Genomic DNA, 23,692 nt, shown 5'->3' on the forward strand with positions numbered 1-23,692 from the left:
CAACCATCTATCTCTGTGACAGAAAAGATCCACTATGGCATGGAATATTATATATATATTTGAAACATGGTCATTCAATGATCATCCAAACCATATAGAGATTTTTGTGGCTGGGATCTCCAATGTCATTTAAACTGTACTTCCATCAAAATAAGTTTTTCGATGAAGCAACACTTGCTTATTTCAGAGCTTGGTAATGGTCCTTAATCAGGACATTCCCATATCAAAATGATATGGTGTAATGCAAGCATTAGGCAAAGTTAAAATTTATCTATTTTTTTCAATAGTATTACTACCTTGAGTATGCTGGAGAACTAAAATACAATTTAACCAAGAATCGGTTTTTAGATATAACCCATAAAACTCCATACCAGAGATCTAAAATTCCATAAAATTAAAATAAATCAAAACCATCTAAATCCCCATAGAAGAAAAAAAGTGATGTGACAAAGAGTTTAACCCTCTAACGTGAATCTGAGTTAACAATACATTTTTTTCCTGATCTATATCTCTCCTTAATTCTTCTTTGGTCTTCAGTAGTCCTCTCCTTAAGCAATCAACCTTCATGTCAAAAACAGTCCAAATATGTAGCTATGGATTTGTAAAACAGCACCCTCCCACTAATAGTTTTTTTTTCACAGCATAATCCTCTGCAAACCACAGTCAAGGGCAGGTGTGACATACATTTTACCTCACAGATATACCACAGTGCTGTTTCTCTTCATGATTTCACTAGACAGCCTCTACTCTCTTGAGAAGCTGGTTAGACTTCCAGTAATTTTCAACACTGTGTAACTCCACTGAGTCAGATCTGCTCAGCAGAAATAGCAGATGCTGACCGAATGACTTCTCTCTTTTTGTAAAGGATACTGGAAACCCAAAAAATGGTTCTGATCATGGAAAATGATGAGCTTCTGGTAAGATCTGCAGGGAGTGCCCTGTTTCCCCCAAAATAAGACATCCCCTGATAATAAGCTCAATCAGGCTTTTGAGTGCATGGCAATAAGGCCAAGCGCTTGTTTCAGGGTTCAAAAAATATTAAGACAGGGTCTTATTTTCGGGGAAACAAGTAGTGACAGCAGTGGATATTCTTTGACATGATATGGGATAAGGCATGAAAGAAAGGGTCCCATGTCCCGTCTACCGATTGGCTAACAGGTTTCCTTCTTTTAACAAAGAATAGTACTCAGTATATTGACTAAAATACATATCTAGAACATACCGGCCAAAACTGTCAGTCTGTCAAACTAAGAGAAAGTATTTAACAGATCTGATTTAATGGAGAAGTTGATAAATATGGTCAGAAAGTGACTGTGTGAGTTTAATTTTGAATAGAAGTGATAAATCCTATGCCATAAAACAAAATCTGATTTTGTCTAGTCTGCTGTAGTAAACTGGGTTAGCACAAACACACACATACACATTTTGCATATGGAACTAGAAACTCTTAGGTTAGGGATTGCAGCATATGACGTTCTAAAGAACAGTAATATGGGAGAACAAGCGATGACTTTTGGGCAAAACTGCAACACTGAATCAATGATAATTGTTTGATGATGATGTGCACTGTATTTCTGTTTGCTTTGAAGATTTGATTCTAGCTCTATTTGCGTGGCAAAAGAATAAGTATAAATCTGAAAATGTGATTGTTGAAATGATTTTGATGAAAGACTTCATCATTTTTAATTTTTGGTAGTGTGAAGAGTGAAACTTTGGGGGGGGGGGAATGGAAAGGAAAAATCCAGAGGAAATAAGAAAACTGCAAGAAAAAAGTATGAGTCTTGTATGAAAAAATATTAAAGACATATTAAGTCTTCCAGCAAAAAATATGAAAAATATTTTTAAAAATGCATATTAGAGTACGAGTAATGAAAAAAGAAAAGGCGTTGTATGGTATGTATGTAGAGAAAGATAATTGAAAATAAACTTTCAAACAGAACAAGAAAGGCTTCTTCCTTGAGGATTATGGCTGAAAGAGACAGAGAAAAAACTGACAGATCTTGATGAAAATAAAAAATTGAGAGCAGACGGTTAAATAAAAATCATCAGCAGAAATGAATGGAATTAAAAGCAAAACTGATAAAATTGATTTCTAATGAAACAGACATGAGGGAAGGCTGGAAGGTGTATTTCAGAGATTTGTATAGGAATATGATGGTGTCCAAGAAAAAAAAACTGATCCAAAGAAACTAATACACGCTTTGAGAATACTGAAAAAATAATATGGATGCTAATGTAGATTATATAACTGGAGAAATCTTAAAATAGGGTTGTGATTTACTTATGGAGTGGCTGCACAACTTGCTAAATGTGGCTGTGAAGACTGCATTCATGGCTAATGACTGGAAGACTGCAGTAATTGTTCCCTCTTTTTAACACTCTATAATCTGTAAAAGCTGTGCTATAATGCAACCAATTACATGTTCAGACTTCAAGATTCTGTGAATTGATGACAACTCAACTCCTGAACAATCTTTACTCTAGTATCCAAAAATTGAATGAGAACGGCTCAAAGGGTACAGGAATATATGTTAGCTTTCAGCTTTGAACATTTTATAAAATGATTTACGGAAGCTTTAAGGTATACTCTACTGTACCAGGTCCAAGTTTTTCATATGATTCATTGTTTGCAAGGGAGAAGGCAAACGTTATTCCAAAATGATAAATGTCCCTGTATGACTGCTGCCCTTGTTTCACATGATATATAATGTAAACAGTGGCCTGACCTTTTTATCTAAAACCTACAGAAATGAGTAAGGATTGATATTCATTACAAGCACTCTGTGACCTGATAATTACCAGGCATAGTCACACCCTGAGGCTCATCACAACTCTGGGAGTCTGTTTGTAAGCAAACAGAGATGGTTGATTTATGAGAACAAGTTTGAATACCTTCCCTTTCAAAGTGTTTGACAAAGTTCAAAGTAAGGATGGTCTTATTTCTTGCTCTTCATTATCTAGGCTGAGAGAGCTCTCCCGCTTGTAATATTACCAATGGTTTTGGGTGAAATAAAAATATTCACGTTGCTCTCATAGGAGTTGGGAATACTTTCAATTGTTATGATGTGACAGGTTTAGAAGTTGGTTTTGCACACATGAGCCCTTGGAATTCTCAGCTATTAATTTCAAACTGGTTTATTCACATACAGACACATTCATTTCAAAAAATAGGATAGAATAGAGTAATAGAGTTGGAAGGGACCTTGGAAGTCTTCTAGTCCAACCCCCTGCATAGGCAGGAAACCCTACACCACTTCAGACAAATGGTTATCAAACATCTTCTTAAAAACTTCCAGTGTTGGAGCATTCACAACTTCTGGAGGCAAGTTGTTCCACTTACTAATTGTTCTAACTGTCAGGAAATTTCTCCTTAGTTCTAAGTTGCTTCTCTCCTTGATTAGTTTCCAGACATTGCTTCTTGTCCTGCCTTCACGTGCTTTGGAGAATAGCTTGACTCCCTCTTCTTTGTGACAGCCCCTGAGATATTGGAACACTGCTATCATGTCATCCCTAGTCCTTCTTTTCATAAGACTAGATGTACGTTAAATAGACCTTCTTGACTTCTGGTAATATTTCACTGGTCTATTTATTTTTTATTAAATGGTTTGAGATTGCTAACTGCTCATTTTATAATATAAAGTTATAATATTAAATGATACTAAAGAGAAACAGAATAAAAGTAATCCAGAAGAAAGAAAGCTATTTCTTTATAAGGCACAAGTACAGTAATTGCATGGATGCTTAGGGTAAAACAAAAGCTTTGGATGCTACAGAAAGAAGGGAAGGAAAAGTCACAATTAGATTTTGCTAAATACTAATGAAAACTTCCAAACTCTCTGAAATTATGACTAGCTTACAGGGGACTTACAGGGGAATAGAAAAATAGCACCACAGCCAAGGAGACACTATTGAAACGAACAAGTTTTTGTTGCCTATAGTAAACAGAATGCTGCTGCTTTTGTTCCCTCTCGTCTTCTTGAGATGATTGCTCAAAAGCAAAACATGCTGCCTAAACAGTGACACATTTTTGGGCAGGTTTGAAGGCAGGTTTTTGTGAACTAGTCCTATAGCAGCCACCCTTGGTCTGGATGCCCTCCTGTACTACATATCTGAAGTCTCAGAATAAATGATAATGGCCATGCTACCTACAGAATTCTAGGAATTGTAATCCATCCTTCTTGAAGCATTCTCACAAGGTTTTCTTGCAGGAATGTTTGTTAGTCAACATTAGCACCCAGGTACTCCCACTGCTTCCTTCTTAATGATGCTCACTAATTTAACCAATTTCGTTGTATACATGATGTACAATGACAATAAAGGCTATACTATACACTAATAGAGTTTATTATTATTATTATTATTATTATTATTATTATTATTATTATTATTATTATTATTATTTATTCGATTTTTATACTGCCCTTCTCCCGAAGGACTCAGGGCGGTGTGCAGCCAAGATAAAACAAACGGTATAATATACAATTAAAATACAAATTAAAAAACTTATTATATAATTGGCCTAAAAACTTTAAAATATATAAAACTAAAAAAACCCTTAAAATTTAATAATAGAAAATTTAAAACCAATAAAATTTAAGCCAGCCCTGCGCGAATAAATAGATGTGTTTTCAATTTGTGAAGGTCAGGTATTTGGCATAAACCCGGGGGAAGTTCGTTCCATAGGGTAGGAGCCCCCACAGAGAAGGATCTTCCCCTGGGGGCCGCCAGCCGACATTGCTTGGCGGACGGCACCCTGAGAAGTCCCTCTCTGTGAGAGCGTACGGGTCGGTGGGAAGCATGAGGTAACAGCAGGTGGTCCCGTAAGTACCCAGGCCCTAAGCCATGGAGCGCTTTGAAGGTAGTGACCAAAACCTTAAAAGTGCACCCGAAAGGCCACAGGTAGCCAGTGCAGTCTGCGCAGGAGCAGTGTTACACGGGAGCAACGCGAAGCTCCCTCTATCACCCGCGCAGCTGCATTCTGGACTAACTGAAGCCTCTGGGTGCACCTCAAGGGGAGCCCCATGTAGACAGCATTACAATAATCCAAGCGGGAGGTAACGAGCGCATGAGTGACTGTGCACAAGGCATCCCGATCAAGGAAGGGGCGCAACTGCCAAACCAGGCGAACCTGGTGGAAGGCCCTCCTGGAGACGGCCGTCAAATGATCTTCAAACGACAGCCGTTCATCCAGGAGCACACCTAAGTTGCGCACCCTATCCTTTGGGGCCAATAACTCGCCTCCAACAGTCAGCTGCGGCTGCAGCTGACTGAATCGGTGCCGGCATCCACAGTTTAGGGTTCCACTCATTAAAACTGCCCCTCATTAATAAAGACCTTTACCATAAACCATTAAATTTTCACTCACTGCCATATGACAATGCCATAGACAGATCAAGGCAACAGTGGTTCTCATGTTTCTATTTCCTTCTTTTCAATATAGTTTAGTTGGAGCTACTTTTAACTTGGTCAGGCACCATCAATGGCGGCCTGTATGTTTTGCATTAGACCACGGATGCTATGAAATTGTGGGCAATCCTTGTTATCCTCTCACCCTCTCTTACAAAACGCATTTCTTTTTTCAAAGCAGATTTCCTGTTAGCACTTTTCAAAAGTTAAAATATGGATAATAAAGGTAACTTTTGTATGTTTACATTAGTTCACATATTACCACCAAACCATGGAATATTTTCAGCTGTGTCACTCTTAGTTCATTTTGTTACATCATTAATCCTACCTGCATATCCTTCTTCTGCAACAAAATTATCTCACTTATCCTGTAACGTGTCTTCTGTTGCCTCAGGGAAGAGTGAACAGTAAACAAACTCTACAGAGTTTAACTGGGATATCCAGTTAAGTAAAAGTGAACCTCCAGGGAAAACACAGCAGTAAAGACAAGACTGTGCAAAGGTGCTTTCTTAAAACTACTCAACTCAATAGCAGATTCACCTATTACATTTTCCTGCAAATAAATACTCAAGAAACAAGGCTGGGTCAAACCGGTCTTCTCTTATCTGCCATTGTCTATGCTAGTGAACTCCAAATATTTTCAGTAATTCTTTTTAAAATATACCTCAAGTTTATTATATATTGGTATATAGGAAGAAAATATTAGAATGTCTATTCATTCATTTATGTATATTGAAAATTTAGCCTGATATATAAATGATTTTGCACATTGAATGTAAATGTCTTTCTTCATATTCAAGAGTAATAAAATGAACAAATGAATTATCTAGCTGTCCAAGCCTAGTGCAGTCAACACTTTTCAATCAATTAATCTAAGTTTACGATATTTTCTCCTCTGATAATGGTCCCTTGTCTTTATCTCTCTATGCAGTCATTTAAAAATTATTATGACTTCCAAAGCCCCTAAGGTGGGTTTTGCTGAATTATGGTGCTTCTGCAGAAAAATATTATCTTTGAGCAACACTTATATGAAAAGTTTATTTCAAATAGAATCCCACCCTTCTATCTAACTTCTATATCTGAATTGTTAAGTTTCCATAGACAACAGAGACAACTGCTAAACCACTTTCACTGCATGAGATTAGAACATGTTGAGGAGCCCCATAACATTTCTTTTGCTAGTTTACTTCTTGAAAGAAATAGCACACCAAAATTGTTGTGTTTTGACATAGAATAGAACAACAAAGTTGGAAGGTACCTTGGAGGTCTTCTAGTCCGGGGGTCTCCAAACTTGGTCCCTTTAAGACTTGTGGACTTCAACTCCCAGAGTTCCTCAGCCAGCTTTGCTGGCTGAGGAACTCTGGGAGTTGAAGTCCACAAGTCTTAAAAGGGACCAAGGTTGGAGACCTCTGTTCTAGTCCAACCCCCTGCTTAGGCAGGAAACTCTACACCACTTCAGACAATGGTTATCCAACATCTTCTTAAAAACTTCCAGTGTTGGAGCATTCACAACTTCTGGGGGCAAGTTGTTCCACTGATTAATTGTTCTAACTGTCTAACTGAATTTCTCCTTAGTTCTAAATTGCTTCTCTCCTTGATTAGTTTCCACCCATTGCTTCTTGTCCTGCCTTCAGGTGCTTTGGAGAATAGTTTGACTCCCTCTTCTTTTTGGCAGCCCCTGAGATATTGGAACACTGCTATCATATCACTCCTGGTTCTTCTTTTCATCAGACTAGACATACCCAGTTCCAGCAATTGTTCTTCATATGTTTAGCCTCCAGTCCCCTAATCATCTTTGTTACTCTTCTCTGCACTCTTTCTAGAGTCTCAATGTCTTTTTTACATCGTGGCGACCAAAACTGGATGCAGTAAGTGTGGCCTTACCAAAGCATTCTAAAGTGGTATTCATCAGAGATCCTTTTTCGGAAAAATGACCAAAGGACGAATAAACATAATGAAAGCTGGCAATCCAATCCAGAAAAGGATTGTGCCCAAATGCCTGGAACAGTGGTGGAGGGCAGGAAATTTAGCTTCTGTGTATGTTTCCATACGGCTCTCAAAAGGCATCACCATCTTTTTAGGTTAACAAAGGGAGGAAACATCATGTACAAACATATTTTCCCTTTTTGTGATCCAGCCCACCAAGTCATTGAATGGACTACTTAACTTAACAACTTCTATCTCCTGATTAGAAAGGGGAAATGGATCAGGAAATACACCATCTGAGTTCCCATATTCAATTATTTAAATAACTGCACAGAAATACAGATTTATTTAAAGTCTAAAAATCTCTGGCTACCCAAGAACTGGAATGGGAAAAAGTCCATTTATTTCCCATTTGTGAATTCACACTAAAGAAACAACAATCTAATGCCAACTTTAAGTTAAAATAACAAGCCATTTCTGTTTCATTGACTTAGGGAATAATTGTTTCTAATGTACTTATTTACATAAATAGCAGTAATCAAACAGTCTACATATTCTTTTGGCTCAGCTCTGTAGAAGTGATTAAGAATAAATTCGCATGAACTTGGCCAACATAGCAGTAATTGTTGTCTAATTTATATTTGCAAATAGCAAAGCCGGAGGCAAATTTCCACGTTATGCCTACGAGACACATTCAAGCATTATCACTTTCTTAATAGGTGAAATAGATTTCCATCATTAGGCCATTTTATGTCGGAACAAGAATGAAGCATGTGAATCTAATCTTGTCTACAGTAGTTATCCCAGATTCTACTGAACAGTAAGAGTTGTTTCGTATCATTACGTTCTGCTTCCAGGCTTCCTGTAGGTATCTAGCAGGCTGCAGTGAGAAACTAGATGCAGTTCTTCGATTTCATCTTCCAGGGTTTTTCTTATAATTATAAAAAATGCAATGTATATCCAACTATTCGGGAATAACCTTGCTGAATTCAAAATAATTTATTATGAGTGGACATCCGCAGGATTGTACTGTAAAGGTTTTTACATCAGTTTTCTATTGGAAGCTAATTAAGAGTCAGAGCACTGATACAGCTGGCTCAGTATTTTCCATGCAGACTACCAATGTGGTTCTGTAGAGAGAACTTCTTTTCAAGTCTATCTGCAGATGTCTGGTACTGTATTAGGTTTTCATTCCCATTCATAACTGAGTTCTACCACTCAAAAAGGCAGTCCTGCAATGTTTGCTAATCTTCCATTCAACTCAAAACTCAGACTTCAAATTAAGTTTCATGTGGTTATCTGGTTGAAAATAGGGGCACCCCAAATCACTCCTTCCCAGACTGCAGAAGAAAAGAATGCCACTGTTCCACTACAGTCAAGAAAAGTCAACAGGTTCAGTTATATTTTCCCAAGAGCTCCTTGTTCCTGAAATATTCTACCTGGTCAATAATACTGGATTCAACAGCTAATTAGGTTTGTGTTAAATTCTTATACAAACACATCTACAACATTTACCCCTCATACAATAAAGTGCGATCTTCAAGTTTTACAAACAAATTATTCTCCGACTTGAAAGAATTATTTCTCTTATTTGGAAGTAAATTCAAGGATTAGCTATGGAATTTTACAAAACGAAAATTTTTACCTGAAGCGGGCTACTTGATGATCTAGTTCTATGAAATGTGAAAAACTTATGATTGTTTTCTTCTTCTTCTGGTGTAGGCATCTTTAAATGTGAACTGGTCAGCAGATTCTGGGAAAAAAGACCCACAATAAAATCTTAACAGTGTAAGAATGATGTATAATACTGAATATGATTGTTTGGTTATCTCTCTCCACCCTCCTTTCCACCCTTATCACATTGCACTCAAGAATATTTGGAATTTTGGAGTACTCAAATATTGGAATACTCTGAAAAAATAAAGCAGATAGCAGATAAAATTAGAAGGACTTTAAAAGGCATTTTTTTTTGTAAGGGAGAGTACTACATACAGGTAGTTCTTGAGTTATGATGACACCCGGGATCAGAATTCCCAGCATTAAGCAATGCAGTCATAAAACGTGATGTCAAATGATTGTATTGCTTAGGGATGGCAATCCTGGTAGTCGTAACCAGATGACCAACTGCAAAGGTCATCAAGGAACAAACTCACATGACCATAAAGGGAAGAGATGGGAGTTCCAGATAAGCCAGCTGGCTGGCAAAAGCTTACTAGGTACTATAAAGCATGGGTGGATGCTATAGATCAGGGGTGTCAAACTGGCGGCTCATGAGCTGGATGTGTCATGTGCAGGCCATACCCATCCCAGCTACATGAATGGGAAAAATGATGCAAAACATCATGTGGCAGCAATGTGATGCGGTGGGTTTGACACCGTGCTATAGATTATGAAGAAATGGGTGATAAAGTGTCAACTTGCAATCTCCCACTGGCTTCCCCACTGACCTAGCTTATGGGAAGCTAGCAGGGAAGGTCGCAAACAGTGATCAGTGTGAACTGGTTGCCAAGTGCTCGAAGTGTGGTCATGTGACTATGGGGATACTGTGATGGCTGCAACTTTGCAGACTGGGTCTTAAATCTCCCTTGTTCAGTGCTGTTGTAACTCTGAACAGTCACTGAACAAGTGGTCATAATCCAAGAACTATCTGCACAGTCTTCTAAGTTGTCACAATCTTTATCTAACTCATGCTCTCGTGACATCTCGCCTGGACTACTGCAATGCTCTCTACATGGGGCTCCCCTTGAGGAGCACCCGGAGACTCCAGGTAGTTCAGAATGCGGCTGCACGGGTGATAGAGGGAGCCCCTCGTGGCTCCCATGTAACACCCCTCCTGCGCAGACTGCACTGGCTACCTGTGGTTTTCCGGGTGCGCTTCAAGGTTTTGGTAATGATCTTCAAAGCGCTCCATGGCATAGGTCCGGGTTACTTACGGGACCGTCTACTGCCACCGAATGCCTCCCACCGGCCCGTGCGCTCTCACAGGGAGGGACTCCTCAGGGTGCCGTCGGCCAGGCAGTGCCGACTGGCGACTGGCGACGCCCAGGGGAAGGGCCTTTTCTGTGGGGGCTCCCACCCTCTGGAACGAGCTTCCCCCAGGACTTCATCAACTTCCTGACCTTCGGACCTTCTGCCGCGAGCTCAAGACACATCTATTCATTTGCGCAGGACTGGACTAGATTTTTTAAAATTTTAAATGTTTAAATTTTAGATTTGGTTTTAAATTGGGTTTTATTGTTTATATGTCTATTTAAAATTTTGGCCTATATAATAAGTTTTTTAGATGAATGTTTTACTTTGTATATTTATGTGTTTTTATATGGCTGTACACCGCCTTGAGTCCCTAGGGAGATAGGGCGGTATAAAAGTATGAATAAATAAATAAATAAATAAATAAAATAACTTTTTAAAGAACTTCAAGTGAATGTCTGAACTGACATTATGCTGATGTTATACAATCAAACCAAGTCACATTAACAAAGTGGCTACTAAATAATGCAGGACCAAAAGCTGGCAGTTAAGCAGAGAAGGAAATTATCCTGAAGTAGCTGGTGAGAAGGGTAAAAACTACGAATAAACTAGTAGGGAAAAGGAAAAAAAAATTTTTTTTAGGAGGAGTGCCCAGATATGGGGTATTCTTTTCTTATTTTGGCCTCGGACCAATCAAGGTTGCACAAACAAAAACCACAACAAAAAACACCTTAGCCCAAGATGTTGAGATGTAGGGCATTAATACATACAGGCACGTCTTCTGCTGATGATGCATATGGGAAAAGCTGTGCATTTAGCCCTTCCCCTTCCCAACTATTTGAGCAAAGGAAGTTTTCTGCTTTCCCTGCTGGAGAATCCACCTGCAGGCAGGAACAGAAGCCATATTAAAATAGAGTTGATTGACACATTCTGTCTTGCTTAATAGCAAGTGCATTTTGACATAAGCTTTGGCACCAAACCTAATTCAGTCAGCATACAATGTCCTGAGCTGCTCCACGCAACAGAGATAAGTGGAGTGTTTTGAGTTTGAAACAGCTGTTTTTGGTGTTCTGAGTGTGAAAGAAAACACACTGTTTTGTTCCAACGTGAAAGCATATAGAGAGTGTTTGGACTGGGCTGTTTGATGAATTATGATCAGGCTGCTTTCTTCAAATCTTTTCCACCTTAACCAACAGAGAAACAGGAGCCCATTATGTCCTTGCTGCTATTGCTTTAGCCTATGTGGGGTAATACAGGAGTGAAGTGTTGAAAAGAAGCAATGAAACACAGGTAGAAGACTATTTGAGCTGCCTGATAAATTATTGCCTTTCAAAAAGGTGACGTTTGAGTTTTCATCTGAATGCACTGGTCCCCACTGGTGTAGATAATGCAAAAGTGCATGTTTGTGTGCATTGCTTTGCTTCACACCAGTAAGCACACCAGTGCTTCACACTGTAATGCTACAGAAGCTATTTAAATGTAAATACTACTGGTGCAATACTGGCTTGCTCAAATTTGCCATGCATATGCATGCTTTTAAAACTTATTTTAATGTTACTGTGGTATTATTCATGCAATTCAAAAGCACTAGCAGCCTTTCTCTCCCACCTGGCAGTCACTAGACACCCCTCTATGCAAGCAAAAACATCAGGCAAAGACACTGTTGCTTTTATTGAGTTTGTTCTTGGCTGACAAGCTAACTGCAAAAAAAAAGAAAGAAAAAAGATTTCCCCCCAAAAATGTCAAAAAAATAGAAAGGTCAAAACCTCAGGCAAATCTCTCAAGGAAACGTACTAATTAAAAACATTATTAAACAATCTAGCTGCTCTTTTTGTCCTGCAATCTGTTGGAGTGACCCATAAGGTTTGTTTTAAGAAACTGAAAAGATTTCTTTCTGCTGAATGGGCAAAAACAGGTAGGTAATAACAGATGCTAATCAAAAATAGATTTCTCAGTTGACGAACCTATTGTCTCTAAACATTTTACATTAATATTTTCAATTAAAAACCTTGTCCTTGGCTAAGTTTACAGCAGTTAGGATATAAACATCAGTCAACATGACCACCAACCTTACTCTTCTTGCCCTAAAGTGAAAAGTAAGGAACTAACAGCTGGTAGTAAGTTACTAGAACTGGAATGATTAAAATATTTTCGAGTTTTGTTCTGAAGGAACGCAGAACATTCAAGTGCTCAATTACTCCAAAGGAAAAAGCCAATTCAACAAGCCAATTCAAATCCTTTTCAGAGAGCATTTTGAATGGGGCAGATCTGTTCCAAGCTTGAAATAAATGGATTTCCTGTGTCGTGCACACCTCTAACAATGAACTCAGCACTCAGGATCTGTTCACTTTAAACAGATTTAAACTTGCTCCTATTTGATTGATATAACATGAATTTATCCAGATTTCAAAGGGATTTCTTTTCACTAAAGATTGCATACTATGTTGAAAGATGTCTTTTCACTGACTGGATTATAAGCCTGGACATGTTTTGTTAAATGCAAATTGTTACTCTACTACTGATATCCAAAATAATATAATCTTAATAGATAGAGTAAAATATTCTTCACTATCTGCACAGTGGAATTTCATGAAATTGGAAGTCAGAAATAGCAGTACTGTACTATCTTTATAAGGCTATTAAATCTTATTGGACTTCCTATTGGCAACTTCATGTGTTACTTTCAGTTAACCAAAGTTTAGAACCATTTCTGAATATTCTTATTAATTTCCCGAAATTGGAATAGCAAGTTCTTTTCTGAAAGTAACCTGCCAAAGTTGATTTCCTGAGGCAGTGCCTAAACTGATTTAGAAGCATTTATTGGCAAACTGAACAGAGCTTAATGTAACCTTAAGTAAATATGGTTTAACTTGCCTCTTGTTTGATTTTCTTCAGCAAAGGGGAACCATTTTCACATAGGCTGGATACAATACCAGATTCATCAGACTCCTGTTTGATGACATCTTGCAGGTCATCCACTAGGTGAGTTGGTGTTTGAGGCTAAAAGGAAGAGAGGGAAATGAACATGAACAGCAGAAAATGCCTTATAATAGAGCTAAAACCTAGAGGTTTATGTCGTTTGGTGTAAGGTTCCTGGATTGCTTCCCAAAATTGCCACAAAAATTTAATGTGACCTCAGGAAAAGAAATGGTATTATCTATATTTCAATCACTATAGGCGCAAATTAAATTAAATCCAATTTGATCCTACTAACTTTCGGCATGCAGTTCTTGGCTTGTTATAGCCAGGTGCAGTCATGTTCCTCCATTCCCAAAGATTATGTCCTACCGGAGCTTCCCAAGAAACCTCATTAAATCACCCACTAGCTTCCTATTTCTTTTTTATCACTTCTGAAATTCTAACAGGCCTTCACTTTGGCCAGGCTGGATGCAAACATGCCTTCTCCTGTCTGTTTGGGTACTACAAAAATATTTCTTTTTATCAGTATGTATGCTTTTCATTGCTCTCTCTACAAAGAAGCCCCAATGACTTAAATAAATAAATCCTATCTTAGAAATGTCAGGGTAAGACAGCATGACTTCTGTTTATCAGTTCTTCTGCAGGCTATTGGTTGCATATATCTTTCTGAGTTAACCACAATGAACGCTATCTGCCTTTCCCTAGGTCTGAACATCTGTATTAATGTTATTTCATTTCATCTTTATATATTTTCACTTTTGCTTGTTTTATTTTTCTGACTTCTGGTCATATGGCTGTTAACAAACGTTTGACTGATCATTAAATTAGTGCCCTCTATTTCTTACCAGCATTTTTAGGGGTCCGTATTTTAATTCTTGAGCTGCAATTGCATTTTTAAATGGAGTTGGTGTTCTAGGAGAACTCTCTAATATTGATCTTTTGATAGTTGGAGTTCTGAAACTTATCAAAGTGAAAGAAATAAAGAGTTGGGGGAGGGACAAGCGAGAGAAAAACAAGTTTCAAGACATTAGTTGAAACATTTTGCTTAGAATACAACTAGAACAGGGGTCTCCAACCTTGGCAACTTTAAGCCTGGAGGACTTCAACTCCCAGAATTCCCCAGCCAGCTTTGCTGACTTCTGTTTTGCTGGCTGGGGGATTCTGGGAGTTGAAGTCCTCCAGGCTTAAAGTTGCCAAGGTTGGAGACCCTGAACTAGAATATTGCAACAATTAAACAATAACAATAGAATGTGTTATGGCTGTAAATTCCCAGTTTCATTCTCCCATTTATATTATGGAAATATTCATACTGGCTTGTTGTAAATGAAAGCTACGTGTATTTATTTGTTTGTTAAATTTATTTGCACACAATTATTCAAACACTTAGAAGATGATACAGAATACTAAATTTGTTTAGCACTGTACATCTAGTCCTAATTAACCAACAGTTTGAAGTTATGATAGTGCTGAAGAAGGGGACCGGTCATCACCTTCCTTCATAGTTGTAGCAGTCCCAGCCTCCCCATGGTCACATAATCGCAATCTGGCCACTCATCAACTGGCTCACAATTGCAACAGTCACAGCATCACTGTCATGAGATCACCATTTATTTGCAACCTTCACTGCTGGTTTCTCACAAGCAAAGTCAATGGGAAAGCTGGCAGGAAGTAGCAAATGGCGATCACAAGACTAATGGGGCCCAGGAACTATGCGGCAATTGCCCTCGCAAGTCAGCACGCAAGTCACATGACGCTACACTTTACAAGTACGTGGCTTAGCAACAGAGTTGCTGGTCTCAATTACCACTGTTAAACAAAGCCTATCTGTTTTTTAATTTCAACATCGATTGTTTAAATAAAGTAAATTACCTGGTGTAAATAAAATACTTATTGTGACTACAGAATGAACCTATACAGGTAGTCCTCTACTTACAACAGTTCGTTTCGTGACCGTTTGAAGTTACAACGGCACTGAAAAAAGTGACTTACCATTTTTCACCATTACATGGTGAATTTTCACCATTTCACCAATTACCATTGCAGCATCTCCATAGTTAGGTAATTTACATTCAGATTGCCTGACAACTGACTCACATTTATGACAGTTGCAGTGCCCTGGGATCATGTGATCCCATTTTGCGACCTTCTGACAAGCCAGAGTCACTTAACAACCATGTTACTACTTTAAGAACTGCAGTGATTCACTTAACGAATGTGGCAAGAAAAGTCATAAAATGGGACAAAACTCAGTTAACAAATTTCTCACTTAGCAACATAAATTTTGGCTCCATTGTGGTCGTAAGTTGAGGACTACCTATATTATATATTTTACAAACAGTTTATAGAAAGGATTCTGTTGTAAAGGGATAATATGAGATGTAACTCTCAAACCCATGACAAAACTCTCTTTATATATCTTGCCACTTTAATCATATTGAAAGGGGCAACTCTTGAGTGCTTTAAGCACCAAACTATCTTTCACTGAGACAAAGGAAAGAATAATTTGCACAGCAATTCCATACATGTACAAAATTCTCACTGAGAGTTGAAACTGCTGTCAAAAGTATAATTTAAGAAGACTTACGAATTATTTTCTTTCTGGCTCTTAAATCCGTGGTCTTTTTGAAAAGGTGTTGTAACACCGACTTTGTGAGTACACAGTGGAGTGGAACTTAAAATGGGATTGTCCGGATCCAGACTTTCTTGGATAGAAGAACCGCTGAAGAACTGCAAATGTATATTTTTATGGAATTAATGGTTTTTAGCTTTTGAAACAGTGTAGTCAAGTAAAACCAAGAGAAGTGAAGAAAAGGAACTCACAGTGTAACTTTGTGCATCAGTACTAATTTCATCTAAGAGTGTGTCTGCTGTTAGGCATTTTGATTACTGTATTTCCAAAATTTTACATTTCTATTGCTTAAGCCTATTCAAATCTATTTTTTTTAGATTTGTTCCAAGATGATATTTAAAGAATAACTACCTGTTTCAGTGGAATTTTAGCTATCAGGGAAGAACAAATTTGCTTTCTGAAGATTGTTGAATCCTCCAGCTAAAGTAGAACAAACATAGGATTTTTTTCAAAAAATAGAAACAAGTAAAAAAATATAAATTCCTATTTTCCTTGTTAAAACATTACTTTGTTTTAACAGCATGGGTAGTAGAAGATGCACAGAGCTTTTAAAATGTAAATATTTGATTTTGTTTGCAAATGACTGTTACAATTTAGAAACAAAAAACAAATTTAGAAACAAAGAACTGCAGTACTAGTAAAGATGAATTCATTAATTCATCATTTTAGATTGTTCCAAGAAAAAGTCCAGCAGTCTATTTAAGCAAACACTTTTATGTTTAAATCTTCTATGCGACCAAGACAATTTAAGTATATCCATTCAACTGATTTGTAAGTCACATTGCACAGTTCCTCCAATACTCTCCAAATTTATTTTCATTATTAGATTAATATGATTTTCTTTTTTAAAAATGAACTTGTTAGTACATAATTTGGAAGTTATTATTTAGCCCAAATTCTGGGATTATATGAAACATCCTGAAAAATTGATGAAATAAAAAATGATTACGGGAAATAGGAATGCTAATTTTGGACAGATGAAGGAATTTACAAGGCAGAGTAAAGCAAGCAGACAACAAATCCTCCCCAAATCATCAAGAATTAAGTATGCAGGTAAGTTAGATTGTTTGCTCTCTAAACTCAAGTGGGTAAATTCAAAATCAGAATGCAATTAACAAGCACAGCAGAGATTAGTCATTTGCCCCAAAGATTAGTTTCTCCCTGTTGTTAACACTTTACTGACTTAGAGAATTAGTAACATTTAAACAGAATTGCTCTACCTGGGAAGGAGAGAAAGGCAGGCTTTTGACAGGGGAATGCTTAGGAGTTGAGCTACTGACTTCAGCAAGAATGAAGGACTTATTATGACCATTGGCTAAATGGTTCATGGAATGGCTTCTCTTTGCACGCAGAATGACCAATGGAGCTGGGCCACATTTGGAGCCAGTCAAGGACTTTGGTAAGGCAAAGGAATCCTGACTCAACATGGCTTTGCTCAAGTCTGCAAGAGGGTGTCCTTCAGGCCTACACACACTGCTGTCTGTTTTCTGAAGCTGTGGGGTTCTGTCTGAGGGAACCTGTGTAGGTGAAGCATTTGATGTTTCTGAGAATTCACCCCATGACGACAGATCCTGGAAACAATGGGGGAAGCCACGAGTCTATGAGAGAGTGCATATTCCTCCCACTTATTTTAAAAAACTCAACTGAATTACTAACACAGAATTAACCAAAGGAGAAAGATCGGTTCCTTTTAATTGAGTTTGACCCAATTGTGATACTTTCCCAAAATGTAAAAATTAAGATACAAATCATCCTAATGAGATGTTAATCCAAAAAAGAACAAGCTTTATCTCAAACTGGCTATTCATTCAATTATAAAGTCTTGTTACACAAATATATTTTACTGACTAAACTTATATAATAGCAACATCCTTAAATGGAAAATTGTGTAAATCGGTATTTATAATGTTATAAATTTCATGTATTTTTAGTTTATTAAAACTCTTGTCACAAATTACAGTGCTTAAAAGTAACACATATTCTTACTCTTTAGTTACAATCTTTAAAAATACAATGATTTTATTGAAATTATGATAAACGAAAACCATCAGCACTAAAAAAAAACTGGGATCCAAGAGTCTAATATATTACTGAAATAGAAGATGCATTATGGTATTACTTTTACAGCTTAACCAGAGGAAATGGCAGGGACTGGCTGTGCATGCGTTTAAATATTTTTGGGGAGGGCTTATTTTAGCGCATGCACTCAAAAGCCCGACTGGGCTTATTATCAGGGGATGTCTTATTTTCGGTACTTGTATTTAGCCTTTTGTGCTGGTGGCCTGAAAATTTAGTAAAGAATGACCGTATATATATAAGAAAACACACTGCTGTAGACATTGCAGGCAGATTACCCTAACAGTCACAGTTCAGAAGATGATCATTCTACTTACGGAATCTATTAGCTGAAGTGTTTCTGCAAATTCTAAGAGATTCTTAACATTATCCAGGAAGTTACTCTGGTGAACAATCATGCACCTTGCAGGGGATGCACTTTCTTCAGGCAAGCAGCCATGGTCCATGGGTGGGGATGCAGTGCAGTGATGCTCCCCCAAAGAGGAAATGGCTGCACCATTACCGCTGGTTCTGGTATTGTCTGCAATTGTGGTGCTGTGCCATCCTGGATAATCTGAAGTGTGATTCTGAGTCTAAAAAGAGGGGGAAGCGGGGATGAGAAGGGAAAGTGGAGAAAGAAAGAGAAAGGCAGAAGGAACTTAGTAATGAAATTGCACAAGGCGTCAGATGGCTGTTGAAGGAAAAGATAAAAGTGGTTGCATCACTTAAGCACTTAATGCCTATGAAACAGTTGTCAAGATGTTTCCTTTCATCAGTGCAGCAAGAGCGGGTTTTAGAAGGGTAGATGATTTATAGCTCTCATTTTGGCATTACCTCATTTTGGGCAACAACTCTGCATCTTGGGCAAGTAAGTATAACTTTAAGCCACACAATCATGGCGTTGTTTCACCAAAGTAGCTGAATTCGTTTTCCTGGTGAGAAGCAAGGAAATAGCAGATTTTCTCTAATGCAAGCTCATGCTTGTCTGTACCTAAAAGATTTAGAAGTTAAATCTTTTAGGTCTGCTCCATATCACATCTGAAGTTACCTAAACTGGTCTGATTTATTTTTATGGGTCAAGATTAGAACTAGCATCGACTTTTTTCGGACTTTTTCCTATCCCTGTTTAGCACTACAGCTTACACCAATGCAATGGAAAGACTGTAAAATCAATGTGGTTAAGAAAGCAGAAAAACAAATTAATAGAAGTCTCTTTATAGTATATCCATGCAAGACAAGAAATTGCAAAATGTAAGATAAAATTAGAAGTGACCAAACTAACATGGCATCATGCATACAATTGCTTTGTTGTATTAACTAGAAATTAAATATTAATAGAATTCAATGATGCACAGAAGTTTCTGCTGACTGCCACTTGGGGGGTTTTCTGCAATACCTGTATTAATTCATTTCATAAATTGGTTTGTTATTTTTTTCTTTTTTAAAAAAAAACAGGGAGGGAAGACAAATTTATTTATTAAAGTACCGTAATACTTTGGTTTGATGCATGCAGTTATGGAATCTAAATTTCCTTAAAGAAAACATGAAAAAGATCATGACATGACTTGGACTGTGATTCCCAAACCACTTGGAACTGTAGTCTCCCAAGCCAATTAAACTAGATGCAACATGTCCACGATGCAACATGTATGCCAAAAGTGGCCCAGGCAAATGATGTTTGTGGCATTCTGAAAAGCAGCAGGCAAGCAGGGTGTGGACAGAGCGAGGCTTCACTCTTTGCCTGCTTCTTTCCTGTAATGTTGCTCACATGCTCCTGAGAAGAGCGCTACTAGGTTTTGGACGGAGGGAAGAGCTACATATGTCTTGTATTATTATTATGGTTGGTTGCACAATAAGCCAGATGTTTAGACTGGATTTGGCATTTGTATCCATTTATTGAGCCCTTCCCAAGGACTTAAGGTAGGCAGGTGCTGTTTGATGGTATTAAAGGAATCGTCGCAGGATGTGGGCTATTCAAGTAAAGCTACCTTTTCCAATTGACCGGTGGTGATTTTCTCAATGCCAATGATGTTCAAGTGGTGCTCCAATTATTCTGGCGTTGCACCCAAAGTGCCTACTACTATTGCTCCTTTAATATTTTTGCCTGCTATTGTCCTCACAACACTGCAAGGTGGGTTGGACTAAGAGAGAGTTGACTGCCTTAAGCCACCGCTCACATCGCTGTCAAACTTAAGGAAAGTCTAAAACTTAAGACTTCTGGTTTTTAGGACAGTACCTTCACCATTCCATCAAAATGGCTTTCATATGTATTAAATATTTAATATTTAAAGGAAGAATCAACAGAATTGTCCATTGGATTCTTCTCAAGTTTTCATTTTTTCTGCCCCTAAGTTCAGTTCATCTTATTTCTACAGTGGATTGACTGTGCATGTTTTTTTTAAAAACTGCATTAAAAATTATAGCTCTTTCTGTGTATACTTGTTCCCCTAGATGCATTTTCCAGGCAATTTTGCCTAGCATATGTTTTTTGCAAACAAGTAATAAACTTGTTTCTCTAAGTAATATCAAGTATTAAAAAGATTTGTGAGTGTATTATTCACTTTTGCACATATTTTTTCCTTAGAGAACTGCAAAATCCAAATGGCTTTTCATTTTCCATTATTTTGGAAGTGTGAAATGACACATTGGGTGAAAAGGGTGGCCATTGAATTAAATATTCTATGGAAGTTTCAGAATCACAGGACAAAATAACATGTAGCTGATATGCACCATGGGAAAAAAAAATGCAAGAGTTAGACACTACATTTCCATTATGTTAAGTTCTTCATATCTCATATTTCATCTCAGCATAAATTAGGTAAGAAGCAGGGATGAAATGTAAAATTTGTTACTACCGGTTCTGTGGGCGTGGCTTGATGGTGGGGTAATGTGACCGGGTGGGTGTGACCAACTTTTTTTTTAACTTTTAAAAGCATTTTTTCTACCACCTCTTCAGCTGAAGAGGTTGTAAAAAATGCTTTTAAAAGCCTGTGATGATCAGGCAAATCAGCTGGGATCGCCAGAGGAAAACAAAACTTTAAAGGGTTAAAGTTGCCTGATCGCCAGAACCTTTTAAAAACATTTTTTCTACAACCTCTTCAGCCAAAGAGCTTGTAGAAAAAATGCTTTTAAAGGGTTCTAACAATCCCAGCTGAGCCGCGTGATCATCAGAGGCTTTTTTTTACTTTTAAAAGCATTTTTTTGGCAGAAGAAAAAATGCTTTTAAAAGTAAAAAAAACAACCTCTGATGATTGCGTGGCTCAGCTGGGGTGGGGATGGGCAGGGATTTTTGCTACCGGTTCTCCAAACCACCCGCCGCCATCACTACCGGATCAGGGGATCCGGTCCGAACCAGGAGCATTTCATCCCTGGTAAGAAGGCTATAATATTTTGTCCCAGTCAATGGAAATATAGCGTCCCAATTAGTATCATATAAAAAGAGAGAAAATAAAGGAATAGGAAGAGAAGAAAAAGTGAAGAGAAGCACTGGGGTAAAGCTGCTATCCCTCCATCCAAGTTCTTACTGGTAATGCCTGCTGCCCTTTCAGTTCATTCTCAGTCGACATTAGTAGCAATTCTAATTCCTTTATTCGTTTTTCTTTCTCAGGGTCTTCATCATTATAGTGTCTCTGAAATTAAGAGTTAAGGGAAAAGAGAAAGTAAAGGCCCAGCCAGATGCTGCAGTCACCATGGTAAGAATGGCCCATGCCATGTTGTAGATAGGCCTAAGAGACTGCTACCAACTGAAGAATGTCTCCACTAAACTTTTACAGAGATTCATGTTGAGAACACGAAACTAAAGATACCATTCTGGAGTGATTTCTAACTTTTCATTTCTCATTTCAACATTGCATCCTCTCTCATCTCCTTTTTAGAATGTAAATATAACACTGGTTTCCCTGATAACTGGGTTGAGCAAATTAGAGGTTAAATTCAACCAAATATGCCCCCTTTCCTGGAATATATTTCCCCCTTCTGCTTTGGCAGTTTTTCTTCACCAAATCTGAGTATATGTTGCTCAGCCAGCTTCTTCTTCAGTGTTTCCCTATCTTGTAAACCTGAAGATGTGTAGACTTCAACTCCCAGAATTCCACATCTTTTCAAGACTGGAATCGAATTTGCTAGCAGTAGAAGTAGCCACAGCATTTTCTCTACAAAATTATTTCTTTAACATTTGCCATAAAACATGAAAGACCTTTGCTTTTGCTTGACTATAAAATAAAGTATTTGCATCTAATTTGCACACCAGATCTACACCAAATTGACTCTTCAAATTATCTTTAAAATAATCTACCTGAATAGCTGCAGCAGCTGGCTGGGGTACATTAACAATATTTACATGAAGTGCTACTGGATATGGGATCTGAGGAGAGACCTATACCAAAAAAATGAACATAACAAAACACAAATAAAAAAATGTAAATTATTTGTCATGCTAAAATACTTCCCAATTACATAACTGGTTTAAAGAAACAACAAAAGCCTTCACATTAATCATTCTATTTCCTTGAAATGCAACTGTGTGTTCTTTTGAAGTTAATAATTTCAATAAAAAATTACAAGGAAGTTTTCAAGTTACCAGGTAATTAGTAATGAAAACAACCCTAACTAATTGGTGGCATCACAACAACTACCATTAGGGCCACTCCTGAAATGATAGATTTGTTATCATATCCAGCAGAAAATTAAAGAATTCTGTGCTTGCCTTTAGTATTAATTGCTGGTTTACAATAGACCTTAATGCTTCATAAACATTAATAGTAAAATATGGATAAAACATTATGGCAGTGGATCTAGAATATCATGCTCTATATTACATAAAAATGCACAACCCCTGTGATGCTACCCACATCTCAACAAGTCCTGAAATAAAGTTTTGCTATCCAAATGTATTTCACCTCAACATTTCATTTTACCTCAAATGTTATGAAAGTTAAAACTAAAAACCCAAAGAAAATATACATACTTGTCTTATAAGTTGACATTTTCTGAGTCATTTTTTCTATACTTTCAAATTATTTCATGCATAATAAACAATTACATTTTTAAAAAGGGCCTTGCTGGATTTCTGGAGATTTTCTTAGATCTATTTTATGCAATTAGTAATGATTATGGTATATATCCATGTACAGTGTATTTGCATATAACTGGTCTCTAGCCAGTTTATAAACTAGCAGATGTATAGATGAAGAGAAAAGCGTATAGTTAGATCCAAAGGAAGCATAAGATTTTTCTTTGCATTCACTTCCAATGTATTATTAAAATAAAAAAAAAATAAAACATTTACAGTCTCATCAAAGCAAGATAATAGATGCCTCTCTGCATTTACTCCACTGTGATCTAAAGTCAAAAATATTGAGTTATCTGAGCATATTTACTGACAATTGTTGTTTACAAGAAGCAGCAATTCAAAGATCCTACAGAAGTTCAGGCAAAAGGAGTTCCATTTTAAGCAGGCTTTATTCTCAGTAAAGTCAATACAGGCTTGCTTTCAGAGGGCAATCCTATGTGCATTTATTTAGAAAAACTCCGTGTTTAGTGCAGTACATTTACACAAAGATCTACAAGTTAACTGAGAAATCCTAATTAGCACTTTTCCTGGCCACCTGATATAATCTAGGCGTATCTAATACTGTAATGTTGATCCAACCAAAAGCTATCTAAACCTCATTGGTACTTTGGATCACAGACTGCCTCATATCCAAACAAGATACTCCTGTCAAATTGCATCCTGGATGCAACAGCACTATTTCAACTGCTGAGAAATTTAACTTTTAATCCAACATT

At 37.4% G+C, this 23,692-nt stretch overlaps 1 protein-coding gene across 4 annotated transcripts in view; it reads right to left on the minus strand.

Moving 5' to 3' along the window:
• Window positions 1-23,692, minus strand: part of MYB (MYB proto-oncogene, transcription factor) — a 42,495-nt gene that overhangs the window by 2,684 nt on the left and 16,119 nt on the right. Inside the window, exons 7-15 of one of the 4 annotated variants that reach the window (XM_058171378.1) lie at window positions 22,200-22,280; window positions 21,430-21,534; window positions 18,244-18,498; window positions 16,202-16,270; window positions 15,806-15,948; window positions 14,067-14,181; window positions 13,177-13,302; window positions 11,073-11,183; window positions 8,978-9,085 (exon numbers count right to left, since the gene is read on the minus strand). In XM_058171378.1, the coding sequence (XP_058027361.1) occupies window positions 8,978-9,085; window positions 11,073-11,183; window positions 13,177-13,302; window positions 14,067-14,181; window positions 15,806-15,948; window positions 16,202-16,270; window positions 18,244-18,498; window positions 21,430-21,534; window positions 22,200-22,280 (1,113 nt within the window). Of the gene's footprint in view, window positions 1-8,977; window positions 9,086-11,072; window positions 11,184-13,176; window positions 13,303-14,066; window positions 14,182-15,805; window positions 15,949-16,201; window positions 16,271-17,070; window positions 17,422-18,243; window positions 18,499-21,429; window positions 21,535-22,199; window positions 22,281-23,692 lie in introns of all 4 variants that reach the window. The other 3 variants (XM_058171399.1, XM_058171391.1, XM_058171384.1) reach the window with 3 other exon arrangements.

The sequence above is a fragment of the Ahaetulla prasina genome, chromosome 1, assembly GCF_028640845.1.
Source record: "Ahaetulla prasina isolate Xishuangbanna chromosome 1, ASM2864084v1, whole genome shotgun sequence".
Classification (NCBI taxonomy): domain Eukaryota; kingdom Metazoa; phylum Chordata; class Lepidosauria; order Squamata; family Colubridae; genus Ahaetulla; species Ahaetulla prasina.